Source organism: Lagenorhynchus albirostris, chromosome 17 (genome assembly GCF_949774975.1).
Source record: "Lagenorhynchus albirostris chromosome 17, mLagAlb1.1, whole genome shotgun sequence".
Lineage (NCBI taxonomy): Eukaryota > Metazoa > Chordata > Mammalia > Artiodactyla > Delphinidae > Lagenorhynchus > Lagenorhynchus albirostris.
The window spans coordinates 29,226,502-29,240,673 of record NC_083111.1 but is presented as its reverse complement, the minus strand read 5'-3'; the positions used below and the strand labels follow the sequence as shown (position 1 = coordinate 29,240,673).

At 36.3% G+C, this 14,172-nt stretch overlaps 1 protein-coding gene across 1 annotated transcript in view; it reads left to right on the top strand.

The window, feature by feature from the left end:
- The window catches only part of CNGB3 (cyclic nucleotide gated channel subunit beta 3), a 141,125-nt gene that overhangs the window by 16,970 nt on the left and 109,983 nt on the right, over positions 1-14,172 (top strand). The window contains exon 3 of the mRNA XM_060127731.1: positions 739-865. Coding sequence (XP_059983714.1) covers positions 739-865 — 127 coding nt within the window. The remainder of the gene's footprint in view (positions 1-738; positions 866-14,172) is intronic.

The window sequence follows — 14,172 nt, the reverse complement described above, 5'->3', positions numbered from 1 at the left end:
TTTATCAAAAAACAAAATTAGAATGCAAAATTTGAAAATAATGTCAATGACATCGTTTCTGCCTATTTTATTTTTCTGAATTTTATGATGCATCAATTTCAGCCATAAATTATACTTTAGCAGAATCAAAAATGCCTTATGAATAATGGCTCCTTATTAATCTCAGCCTTGCTAATGTCAAAAAGAAATATACCATGTGAGACTTTTGTTGCACAATACACCAAATTTAAGCATATTTTTTCATCAGTGTGAAGGTGTCTGCAGTTTAACTCCTCCTGCATAAGGTCATACTTTGTTTAGAGGAATCCTAGGGGAGGTGTTCCTGCAAAAACTATTCTGGAAAAACAAGCAGCATCTCTGTAACTTATGTTGTCCAATATAGCTGTATTAAGAGTGGCATATAGGGATTTCCCTGGTGGCACTGTGATTGGGAATCCGCCTGCCAATGCAGGGGACAGGGGTTCTATCCCTGGTCCACGAAGATCCCACATGCCGCAGAGCAGCTAACCCCATGTGCCACAACTACTGAAGCCCACGCACCTAGAGCCCGTGCTCTGTAACAAGAGAAGCCACCGCAATGAGAAGCCTGCGCAGGGCAACGGAGAGTAGCCCTCGCTTGCACAACTAGAGAAAGCCCGCTCACAGCAATGAGGACCCAATACAGCCAAAACTAAATTAATTAATTATTTTTTTAAGTGGCATATACTCTTCTATCTATATGTTGTTTCTTTCCCATAGATAAAATCTGTGAGAAAAATACACTTGAAGACAAGACCACAAACCCTGACTCTCAAAATCCAGCAGAATCAACTGGTACAAAGCCAGAGCAGAAGGAAATGGGGACTGGGAAAGAAGGCCTGGTCAGGTGAGAACTCAATAAAACACATAATACTGCACTCAAAAATTCAAACACCTATCCCCCACTTTAGCTGAGCAAAGGTCAGGAGAACTACAATAGTCACATAACACAAGGGACCTGGGCCGGAACTAAAATGTTGTTTCTGTCCAGTTCATTGTTCCTTACCAGCCTGCCATGGCCACTAACCAGGATCTCTAGGCAGCCATTTGTCCATAGGCCATAGCACACCAACAAAAACATTGTAGTCACATGTCTGAGTCATTAGTATCAGCTTGAAAACAGCTTACATATTTACTAGGCATGAATTTTTTAAAAAGGACTTGAAGAGAATGTATGATTCTTCTCTGGATTCATAAAGAAATGGCTATTCCAAGTCTGTAAACATTTTATTGTTCCAGAAGATTGATTATTATTTCCTTTCATCTGCTAAAGAAAGTGTGGTATGATAACCAAGAATAATTACGGAAGCAGATAATCTTTTTGCCACTGAAGGAATACAGTTATATAAATACTTCCTACAAAATTACTGGAAATACCACAAAGGAGATGGCAATGTCAATGTGAATCAGTGAATCCACCATAAAGCCCAACGAGAAGCTCCTTCATCTGGCCACTTCTTAGCATGTTTATGTGCCTGCTGATCCAATTTGAATTGCTTGACTATAGTTAACGTAATTGCAATAAGTGTACCCTTCTTATTTAATAGGCAAGAAGAGTTGTCATTTACAAAGAAGTTAAAAGTACATATTCCTCCCCCTGACCCCCCATTCCCACTTCTCTCTCAGCAGCTCTACTGTATTAAACTGTGTGCTGCCAATAGGTGTCACCATGATAATCTAGGACACGGTGTATTAGGTTGAACAATAGGCATCAGAAAGAGTGCATTTTCAATAAGCATATATTTGACTATATATGAAAATAAACACAAGCTCACTCTACCGCACATACAAAAAAAAAAGTTTGACAAAAATTAAGCCTGACATATTATTTAGGCAGAGGGAAGGCACTTAAACTCTGAAGCAAAGATTAGACTCTCACAACTGGGATAAGTAATTATATTATTTCTATAACTGTTGGTGTTTACAGATGATTTACGGTCCTGTTAGTGAGTCATTGTTATCTTTACTCCACAGATAAGCAGCCAAGGCACAAAAAGGTTAATTAGTTTGCCTGTAATCATAGGTCAGCTCTGCCAAGATCAGACTGCAAAAGACTCAGATCCCTGAGTGGAACTTTTTCCTCGCTCCCACCAATACACTCATTTTTAATCAACATCTTAACCTTCTGAACTGATCTCTCTTTCTAGCATTTATTTTAGTATATTTAATTTTTTGTAACAACCAGGGTGATACATAGGTTTTCAAAGGACTGAAGTGGAAGCCATAGCTAACATTTTTAGGGATGTATTCTTCTTAACCCAGTATAGTACTTTCACTCTTCTGAAATACGAAAATGCAAACATTTCAATTACGCAGAAAATGGGTCATATCTCAAAAACACAAAACTCCTTGACACAGCCTTGTATACTTCCCACCTGTTTTACTTTGTCTTCCCCAACACACAGTTCCTTCCCTGTTGTCCCATCTCCCTGTTCCAGTCATACCTGTCCTATTTCAGACTCTTGTACTCATGAATTGATTATTCTCGGGAATGTTTGATTATTCATTTTGCAATATAGTTAGCAAAGTCGCTTGAGAATTATTGACAAACTGAGTAGACCCAAGTTAGTTTAAAGCTCTGGCTTTATGGCTGGCCACACTTCTCCTCAAGATTGAGGGAGAACCAGCTGTATTGAAGGAGCAACTTAAAAGGGTCACTGGGAGTTCCAGTGTCACTTTTTACTAATATTACTGGGAATCTTAATTTCCAATACCATGGAGGACTTACCAAAGCCTTTCTGTTTTGATTTCATGGGTATCAGTGGTACCACATCTTGAATCCTAGAGAGCAGAGTTTCTATACATAGCTAGAAAATATCAATGATAAAATAACTTTCTATTAAAAGTGTTATTTCACAATACTCTCAATGAGTAAAGATGATTTTGGTATTTGCAGTTATTAAAAATAAACAGTTTTAAACTTGGGCAAGGCCAGGTTTTAAAAAGCTCTTTCTCCTTGAAAAACATTAAGGATTTGATTGATTACAGGCACTAAATACAGATGCTGTGTGAGCGACTGATTCTCACTTCAACTTTTTGAAGTAACAAAAAAAGTTAATTATTAATAAATAAAATTTAAAGGTAGATTTTTTATTCTAAGTGCATTTACATTATCCTCTGACCTGAGCCATGGCTTGAATAGGAATTATGTGTTTAGGATGATCAATATCATCCTATTATATTGGGGAGAATGCATGCTGTGGATTTTGCAGTCTCTGTGTGTGAAGTGCAGTGTGATATTATTGATTATGCCTTTAGTTTCTGTCACACTCAACAGAAGACAGGCAGAGGTAGATACCAGGAGAACCAACAGGATATAGATATAGATTATAGATATAGATATCACAACAGGATATATTTTTTTAACAACAAGATTATATATATAAAGAGATTTATTATAAGGAATTGGCTCACATGATTGTGGAGGCTGGGAAGTTCCTAAGCTCTCCAGTCAGCGAGCTAGAAACCCAAGAGAGTCAATGATATAGTTCCAATCTGAGGCTGCAAGTCTCAGAATCAGGAGGCCTGATGGTGTTAATTCCAGTGTGAAAGCTGTAAGCTGAAGACCCAAGAAGAGGCAATGTTTCAGTTCAAGTTTGAAGGCAGGAAGAGTTCATGTCCCTGCCCAGTCAGGCAGGAGGAATCCCTCTCATTCATGGGAGGGTCAGCCTTTTGGTTCTATTCAGGCAGGCTTTCAACTGATTGGGTGACGACCACTTACGTTAGAGAGGGCAATCGGTTTTACTTAGTGTACAGGTTCAAATGTTAATGTCATCCAAAAGCACCCTCACAGACACACCTAGAATAGTTGGGTTTTTGGGGGTTTTTTTTGTTTTTTGTTTTTATATATCTGTTGTATTTTATTGCTTTGGCACAAAGACCATTGCAAAGTGCACAAGGAAAGATTAGCTATGATGTAATTTTCAGTTAAAATGAGTTTCTGCTTATAACATAGACAATTTCTAGAGGATGTTAAAAAGAAACAATTATCTGAGTCATGTAAAAGCATTTAACTTTTTTTAAAATATCTTTATTGGAGTATAATTGCTTTACAATGTTGTGTTAGTTTCTGTTGTACAACAGAGTGAATCAGCTATAAGTATACATATATCCCCAAATCCCCTCCCTCTTGAGCCTCCCTCCCATCCTCCCTATCCCCTCCCTCTAGGTTGTCACAAAGTACTGAGCTGATCTCCCTATACTATGCAGCAGCTTCCCACTAGCCATCCATTTTACATTTGGTAGTGTATATATGTCAGTGCTACTCTCTCACTTCATCCCAACTTCCCTTTCCTCCCTTGTGCCCTCAAGTCCATTCTCTACAACTGTGTCTTTATCCCTGCCCTGTCACTAGGTTCATCAGTACCGTTTTTTTAGATTCCATATATGTGCTTTAGCATACGGTATTTGTTTTTCTCTTTCAGACTTACTTCACTCTGTATGACAGACTCTAGGTCCATCCACCTCATTACAAATAACTCAATTTCGTTCCTTTTTATGGCTGAGTAATATTCCATTATATATATGTGCCATCTCTTCTTTATCCATTCATCTGTCAATGGACACTTAGGTTGCTTCCATGTCCTGGCTATTATAAATAGTGCTGCAATGAATATTGTGGTTCATGTACCTTTTTGAATTATGGTTTTCTCAGGGTATATGCCCAGTAGTGGGATTGCTGGGTCATGTGGTAGTTCTATTTGTAGTTTTTTAAGGAACCTCCATACTGTTCTCCATAGTGGCGGTATCAATTTACGTTCCCACCAACAGTGCAAGAGGGTTCCCTTTTCTCCACAGCCTCTCCAGAATTTAGTGTTTGTAGATTTTTTGATGATGGCCATTCTGACCAGTGTGAGGTGATACCTCACTGTGGTTTTGATTTGCATTTCTCTAATGATTAGTGATGTTGAGCATTCTTTCATGTGTTTGTTGGCAATCTGTATATCTTCTTTGGAAAAATGTCTATTTAGGTCTTCTGCCCATTTTTGGATTGGGTTGTTTGTTTTTCTGACATTGAGCTGCATGAGCCCAGAATAGCTTTTGACCAAATACCTGGGGACCCTGTGGCCCAGTCAAGTTGACACATAAAATCAATTACCACACCACCTCCATTACTCACATAAAGGAACTGAAAGTTTTTCTGATGCTAAAATGCAGTCTTTTCTCACCATTTCACAGTCCTCTCATCTCACCTGCAATGGACTGAATGTTTGTGTTCCCTCAAAATTCACGTTTTGAAGCCCTAACCCCCAAGGTGGCATTATCAGAAGATGGGATCTTTAGGAGGTGGACCCCATCATGCATGGAGTTCGTGCCCTTATAAAGAGAACCTAGAGAACTCTCTTGTCCTCTTTCCACCATGTGAGAATACAGCAAGAATCCTGCAAAACAGAAGACAGCTCTCACCAGAACCCAGCTCTGCTGGCACAGTGATCTCAGACTTCCAACTTCCAGAATGATGAGAAATGAATTTCTGTTGTTTATATGCCACCAGTCCATTGTATTTGTTATAGCAGTCTGAACAAGTAAGACATCACCCAACCCAGCCTTACCCAAAACTCTAACATAGAGCCTCAGTACCCTTGGGCATACATAATAATGACCTTCTTCTTCATCATGCCACATAACAGAAATTCTAATGTTAACTGTTTACAAAGTTGGGCATCCTGTTTATAAAATATTTCCTTGTCTCAAATATTGTTTTGTAAGGATACAAGAGTACGGTTATATGCCTAAGCCAAATTCACATGTTATGTCTATTTAGCTCTTTATATAAACACAAAAAGAAGGGGTCAGTAAAGTTGACATTATTATTATAAAGATGTTAATTTCATAAAACAAAATCACTTCTGTGATTCTATGATTTTTTTTCATCCAACTCTCAATAAGATTCTAAATAGAACCTAAAACTAATTTTCTGGCCACAGTAATAATACTTATCTCAAATACATGTCAGCCCAGGAGGAGATTTCTTTTCAAGATATCCAAGTATTACATATCCACATTTCTGACTGGAATCCATTTGTGTTAAACTAGATTATTTATTTATATATTTATTTATTCTTTTTTTATATCCTTTCAGAATGTTCTCTAAGTTGTTTATCCAGGGGAAAAATATTCTTTGCACGTCTTCCCAGAAAAAAGCAACCAATTCATTATCTTGTCAGATGAATCATTTAGCTTCTGAAAGACATGGGGTTCACCCCTGGAAAGTCCCATTGATGCCATTTGTCCATTACCGAGAAAAACAGCCTGTTTCTGGCATTCCATCTCAGCACATTCTTATTTTTTAATATAAAAAAGTGCATTTTGATGGACACTAATGAATAGCAAGCAAAAGATGTGTTTTGCCTGGAAATGTCAAATAGCTGTGTCTGAAAAGGAGACAGAGTTGAACGCCTGATAGGTTAAGTGGTTAGATGATGAACAAGCGAGTGAAAAGTTCAATGCCCACGACTGGGGTGCACTGCAAGACTGACTTTTACAGTTATAGTATATGGCTTTTCATCACCGTTGCTACCCATAATGCCAAGAAGGAAGGTTATTTCTATGAATAGCCTTCTTTGTTCATAATAGCAATCAGTCTCTATTTGGGTGGTTTTAAAATAGGCAGTCATATCACAGCAGGAACAATGAGAGCAGAATAGAATTCAGAATCTTATCAGCACTCATAAACACAGACGTGTATTGTCTTGTAGCTAGAAAAAGCAAGAATCACTGCCGTAAAGATGCTTAAAAATCCATATGTGACTTTATAGTTGAAATAGAAAAGGAATGTCAGCTATCAACTTTATAAAAATAAAATACTATTTATACTATAATAATTTATAAGCATGTAAAAAAATAAAATCAGCTACACATGTGCTAATTCTGTGGGATGCATAATAAAAAAATGAAGCACTATTATTTTTAGCCCCAAATTAGAATTTTCCTCTATGGTAAGCAATACTTTTATAATTAGGCATTGCAAACAATTTTAACAACAGATTGGCATCTCATTTTAATAATGATTGCTAACTTATATTTCTAGCAATATGGCAGACTAAACATTTGTAGAAAACTCTTTGGGGAGAATGTAATTAAAACTACTAGGTAAAATATAAAACCTACATTTGAATCCATGCCTGAGCTAGTGAAAAATAAATTCTACTGATAGAAAGTTTCAAGAACTGGTGTTTGCCCCGAGGATTTTTCCAAACTCTACAGCCTAGATCTGAGTTGAAATGTGTCATTAGTGAAACAAAACCTGGGATTAAACTGGATGCAAAACACAGGTTGGAAACTCTTTCATAAAACTAGGATTCCACAGGGTAACCCACTGGAGGGTAAACTACTTCTCAGAGGGAAACAGCTTGAGTAATACTTGCCTTTGTCCTGGCTTTGAGTGGGAAAAATGGAAGAAATTTAAAATTGGGGGCGAGGCAGGGGGTGTGGAATGAAGGAGGAGAGGACAGAGGAGGGAAGGGGCAGAGAAGAAAGGGAAGGGGAGAAGAGGAAGGGGAAGAAAAACAATTCTTAGCCATAAGCCAATATTCAAATAGACCTAGAACCAGAATTCTTATACTATCTATATTCTGAATAAAAAATGAGGCTAAAAAAATGTAAAACAATTAAACTTGAGAGCCCAGACATCTGCCAAAAACCAACACAATCTGGAAGAAAACAAACTTTAAAACCACATCTCAAAATATCCCTATTGATAAAGTTTCAATTAACATGAGCTCACAGTCAAAAATTACTAAACACATGAGGAAATAAATTGCTGTGAACAAGACAACAGAAACCAAAAACTGCAGACTCTTGAAAACCTACAGATGATGAATTTATCAAAAACAGTATTCTGTATAAGTATGTGATGTATATTAAAAGAAATAAAAGAGAAGATTGAAAATAAGATAAGAAACAACAAACCAGAAATCGTCAGAATTGACAAGGTATTTCTGCAAGTTAACTGAGAAGAACATCTAGAAATGAAAAGTATAATCTCTAAAATTAGAAAGTCAGTGAGTTAGACAGAGATTAGACAGAGTTGAAGAGTTAGCAAAGTGGATGACAAATCTGAAGAAATCACCCCAACTTCCACCATAAAGAAAAAAGATGGAAAATATAAGAGATTAAAATTAAGAAGTGTGGAGGAAAGTATGAAAAGGTACAAAATGCAGATAATCAGAATTCCAGAAAAAGATAATAAATAGAATGGTGGAGAATCAATATTCAAAGAGATAATGCAATTGATAAAACGTAGTAGCCCTCAAATTCAGTAAGGCAAATAAATCCAAATCAGCATAAATAAAATGAATTAACCCTAAATATATTCTAATAAAACTTAAAAGTACAAAAGAAAAAGATTTTTTAATTAGCCAGAAAGTAAATACAGACCACATAAAATAGGAGAAGTAAACTAACAAACATCTGACTTCTCAACAGCAACAATGGAAACCAGTAAACAGTAGAACGGCATTATCAAGATTCTAAAAGTAATAGTCAACCTGGAATTCTATACCAGGTGAAATTATTGTTCAAAAAAGAGGGTAAAGTGTAGATATTTTCAGTCAAGCAAAACTGAAGGGAGCTTAGAAGTTTTTTAACGTATACTTCAGGAAAAGAAAAATTATCTGAGGAGGAAAGACTCAAATTGGGGTAGTCAGGGATCAGTCAGGAAAAAAGAATTTATTCTAAATATTTCAATGAGAAGTAATTAAATACAAGGGATTCTGTAGTTTAAAAATTTTTGTAAGAGGTAGGAGAGCAAAGTTCAAGGGTGGAGACTGCAACACAGAAATTAGAAAAGTGCAGAAAGTAGCTGCCAAAGCCACAGCTGCCCCTTAATTTCAAAGCTGGAGACAGGCAGTAGAATATAAAGTCTGAAGAAGGTTCAGAAGATCTGCTGCTTCTAAGGAAGTATGCTCTGGTCTTCTGCCAGATGACAACTGAACTGTGCCTTCCTTTTAACTTATCACCTACAAATGTGTCTCATTGGTGGAATTTAAATCAGAACCCTCCTGGCAAGGGATTCTTAAAAATAAGGTTCCCAGGCTTTCAGCCACTGCAATAACATGGGAAAGTATAAAAAGGAACAGAAATGCCACTGATTGCAAATAGACAATCCAGCACAGAGATTCAAGAAGAAATGAGTGGAGAAAATGGCAAGCATGTGGATAAATAGAAATATACATTAACACCATGAAATAATTATAATAATGTCTGAATTGAGGGTAAAAAGTGAGATGGAACTAAACTTCCCTCTACAGTAGGGTGATTGGCATAAAAAAGAATTAGGAATTTGATCAATTTTAGAACTTTTTAATTAAACATGCATGTTAAAATATATTTGAAAAACACTAATTTAATTAAAGTAGAGTATTTAACCTCCATACACTAAACATATATGATTTTAATATTATAAGATGATAGACGAGAGACAGAGAGAGCACGGAGCAATTCTGTCAATTACAAAATGAAACTGATGATTCCATACTCCTAGATGGGTGATTTTAAAATGCTTCTTTTTGTTTTTTCATAGACTTAACATTTAAAAATTCATTAAGGGTATATTATATTTGAACAACACAACTGACAATTTAAATCTGAAAGAAATTTAGAGAACCCTTATATCCAGTAACTGAAGAATAAACAGTTATTTCAAGTTTACTTAGAACATTACAAAAATTAGAACATTACAAGAGCTTAATACATTTTACTATGTAAAATTAGAAAAGCAAACAAATAAGGTACACTGTAAAATCTCCCAGGAGCTCTTTAAAAATACAAATGTTTGTGTTCTACCCCCAGTGATACTGATTTCATTGGTCTGGGGTGGGTTCTAGGCCTTAGTGTGTCTGAAAATCACTCCTCAAGTGATTCCAAGGTCCATCCAGGACAGAGAACCATTTCACTAGGAGTGACCATTTCATAAATTGAGACCTAAAGTAGGTCTTAATAAATTTTAAAGATTTCACATTGAATATATTTCTAATCACTATGCAATAAAGTTAGAAGTTAATTTTTTTAAAACTAAATTTTTGAAAAATCTCACATAATTAAAATTTAAATCACACTTTTAAGTGGCCCTTGGGTCAACAAATACATCATTAGTGAAATTAGAAAATATTCAGAAAGGAAACACAATGAAAATATTGCACACCAAACTTATAGAATAATAAAGATACTAACAGGTATTTGTGGGTTTTTTCCTTTTATTTTTTTTCTTTTCCTTTTTTGTTTTTAACTAGAAAAGTTGGTTATAAAATTTCTTGGAAGAACAAACAATCAAACATAGCAAGGAAAACGCTGAAAATGGAGTTTTTAGAGTAATGTAGGTGGTATAAGTCCTACCAAATATTAAAACCTATTTAAAAACCTTTGTAATAAAAAAAAATAGTGTGGCATTGGCACATGAATAGCTAAACCAATAGTATAGAGAATACAGAAATAGACTTAACTGCATATAAAAATGTAGTGTATGATAAAGTTGGCATCTAAAATCAGTACAAAAAATGTAGATTTAAATAAGTGGTATTAGAGTAACTGGATAGCCATATAGAAAAAAAGTAAAATTGGATCTGTCCCTCATGCAGCACACAAGGATAAATTCCCAATGAATCAGAGATTTAAATGTAAAATAGTGAAACAGCACAAGTACTAGGAAAAGAGGTTCAAACCCCTTCATAACCTGGAAAGGTACATTAATCCCCAAATTCAAAATTCAGAAGCAAAAAAGCAAGAGCTTAATACATTTTACTATGTAAAACAAAAGCAAAGCAAACAAACAAAAAACTTTTCATTACAAAAAAATTATAAGCAACAAAAAAAAAGAGACAAAATAAGCAAAATATCCAGGTATGAAAATTCTCACTGCTATTTTCTTTGGGGATTGATTATTTTATTTGGGGATTAACAGACATTTAAATTTTTTCATTAAGATACTTTACAACTGTTAATGACTCAATCAAGTTGATATCTTTGTGATATGTTACTACCACAATTTTATTTTCCTCTTTTTAAAATCTAATACCAGAAGTACAATGTACTTACCTAATAGCATAGAGCAAAACCACTATGTCATGTAATCCCAGGAGTAAAATAATAATCCTGACACTCAATACAGCGCAATCTGAAAGTCCATCTTGACCTCAAAAAAAAGTAATTATTAGTAGTGTATATATATGCATATATTATATATAATATAATATTCATACCTTATGTATACATTATTCATATACATATAATATAAGAGTATATTTGGTGACAAATTACCTGCTAAAGTCTCCACCTGTGCTTTCTACTCTTAAAAGTCATTAATATTGTGCCAGAAATTATATGTGGCACATGAAGATGAAACAGACCAGTATCAGAAACATCAAGAGTGATTTACTAGTAGGCAGTTAGACATGAGTCCGCAGACAGAAGACAAAAATTTTATGAATATGCGTAGTTGCCTTGAGAGAGGAACGAGCCTACAGACACAGTTTGTGACCCTATTTAAATCACTTCTGACATGTCAGTTGCCTGTTGCCATAGAAAACCAGAGCAGACAGAATTTGTGTCTACTTTCTTTTTTTTTGGGGGGGGAGGGCATAGAGAGAAGGAAAATAGACAAATTTTGTATTATTTTATGGCACCTAAATTGTGACTTCTAAAAAAAATAGATCTACTTATTTACCTAGTACAGTGAAGGGAACCATAGAATAATTGGTGGGTTTTTTGAAAGTTTTTAAAAATTATGCAAGTGGACAAATTCAGATTACTATGAGGCAGGCAAATAATACCCATGTATAAAGCACACGGGATATGGAAACCACAGAGCGAGCAAGATGATAAGAGACAGGAGAAGAGGGGATACTGAGGTGAACTGGAGTGCACCCAGGGATTCCTCCTTACCTTAAAGAGCCAATCCAGCTGAGAGATGCCATAGGGAAAAATGAGTCCAGTGATGCCCATATTATCTGATTCTTTTAAGAAAACCCCACAATGAATACTACTAAAATAACTTGAAATTCTTTTAAACTATAGGCCAAACAAAACACAGCTACCATCTCTGCCTTAAAAGGGTAGGCGAGGGCTTCCCTGGTGGCGCAGTGGTTGAGAGTCCGCCTGCCGATGCAGGGGACACGGGTTCGTGCCCTGGTCCGGGAAGATCCCACATGCCGCGGAGCGCCTGGGCCCGTGAGCCATGGCCGCTGAGCCTGCGCATCCGGAGCCTGTGCTCCGCAACGGGAGAGGCCACAACAGTGAGAGGCCCGCGTACAGCGAAAAAAAAAAAAAGGGTAGGCTAGTTCTAAACAAGTTGACTGTTAAAAAATATAATTCCATTATAAAATTAGAGATGTGGTCCACAGGAAAAATATTCATTATTGCTGTTCCCAATGTGAAGCACATATAGAGAACAAAATCAAAACTATAAGAATATTTTGTGGATTATAATTAATAACTGTACGTTTCCTTTCAGTATTTTTGTTATTTTTAGGATTTGGGTTTATACTATATTATTTTTTTAGATATTATATTTTAGTTATTTTAGATATCTTTTGTCTGATATTATTTAATAAGCAGTCTTCCATTTGAACAGCATGTTTTTATAGCCAGTCTCTTTAATGCATTCATAATAGTCCAAATAGCATAAATAGCAAGAGCCTAGAAAAGAGGTTTTGTTGATTCTATTTGAAAGTTCATTGACTGATGGAAGTTGGAAGATTTGGTTAAAAAAAAAAAAAAGGTAAAATGGAAGCTCCCTAATGTGAGAGAATAACTAGATGAGTCATTGTGTTTTTTTAAATCTTTATCTCCTTGGGAAGAGGAAAATGATGGGTCTGCCTAGGACTGGCATTAGCAGGAGACAAGAGCATGATGAGAAAAAGGAGTAGAGATGAAGGAGGGGGTACCTCCCTACCTGGTGACAGCAGCAGACAAAAAAGCTGAATCACCTGAGAAAGGGAAAAAAAAGAGTTTCCCACCTAGTGAGAGACAATTTCAGCCATGGGGAACAGCAAAACTAGCACAGTGATTTGCAGCATATCGGTTCTAAAAAACAGCAAAAATGCTATGCAGATAAGCTGAGGGGAGCAACCCCATAAGCAACCTAAAAGTAAGCTGGCCTGTGGGAATCAGGATGGGAAATGGAAGCTTATCAGACACCCCCACACTCTCTCCACCCTTCTTGAGGAAGGAAGGTACTTGAATGTTTCAGCAAGTCAGCAAAGTTATGGGGAATTGCTCATTTACTAGAGTGGGGCAATTGCCAGAGAGGTTGACAATTTTATCTCAAATGTTTAGCACAGGGTCTGGCACTTATTATATGCAGCTGAAGATAATTGCTTTGTGAATAAAACATTGTATATTTTACTCTGCTCCAAGTAGATTTCAAGAAGAGGGATCACAAAGTGAAACATATATATATTTTTTTTAAATTTCTGATAGAAATTTTATGAGTACATATAGTTTAATGCCTGAAAACTGTTCTCATTTTAAATATAGGAATCTTTTCAAATATGGCTGTTTTCACTAATCATGACATGTCTTGCCAGTTTTTCCTTTATCTTTATATGAAAGGTAATGTTTTCGTTTATTGTTACCCTTTTCCAGCATCCCATAATATCCAGTTTGTTATATAATGTGGTAAAAAATGCAACAGAGAGCTTAAATGTCTAATAATTCTATTCCAATAAATGTTCACCCTAATTCTGCTGAAGCAAGGAATAGTTTCACAACTAGTTTATGTGCCAACCATCAGCTAGGTAAATCGCTTCTACCTAGCCTAATGATTCATTTTATTCTAACTTTTTTTATGCAACTGTTTACCAGAGCCCTTATCTGGGCATCCAGCTCACAAAAACAGGCCTGTTTTGAGCCCTCCCAGACGCTGGTCATGGTAAGGCATTGACAGACAGTAGAAAAACAACTGTGCCAGAAGGAAAAAGCAGCAAGAGGACAAGCCAACAAAACAGAAGCCATCAGAAGTTCCACATGCTTCCACCACCAAGTGTAATGTGTGTCTGGATCTGTACACTTTACGCGGGCCTCTCACTGTTCCGGCCTCTCCCGTTGCGGAGCACAGACTCCGGACGCGCAGGCTCAGCAGCTGTGGCTCACGGGCCCAGGCGCTCTGCGGCATGTGGGATCTTCCCGGACCTGGGCACGAACCCGTGTCCGCTGCAT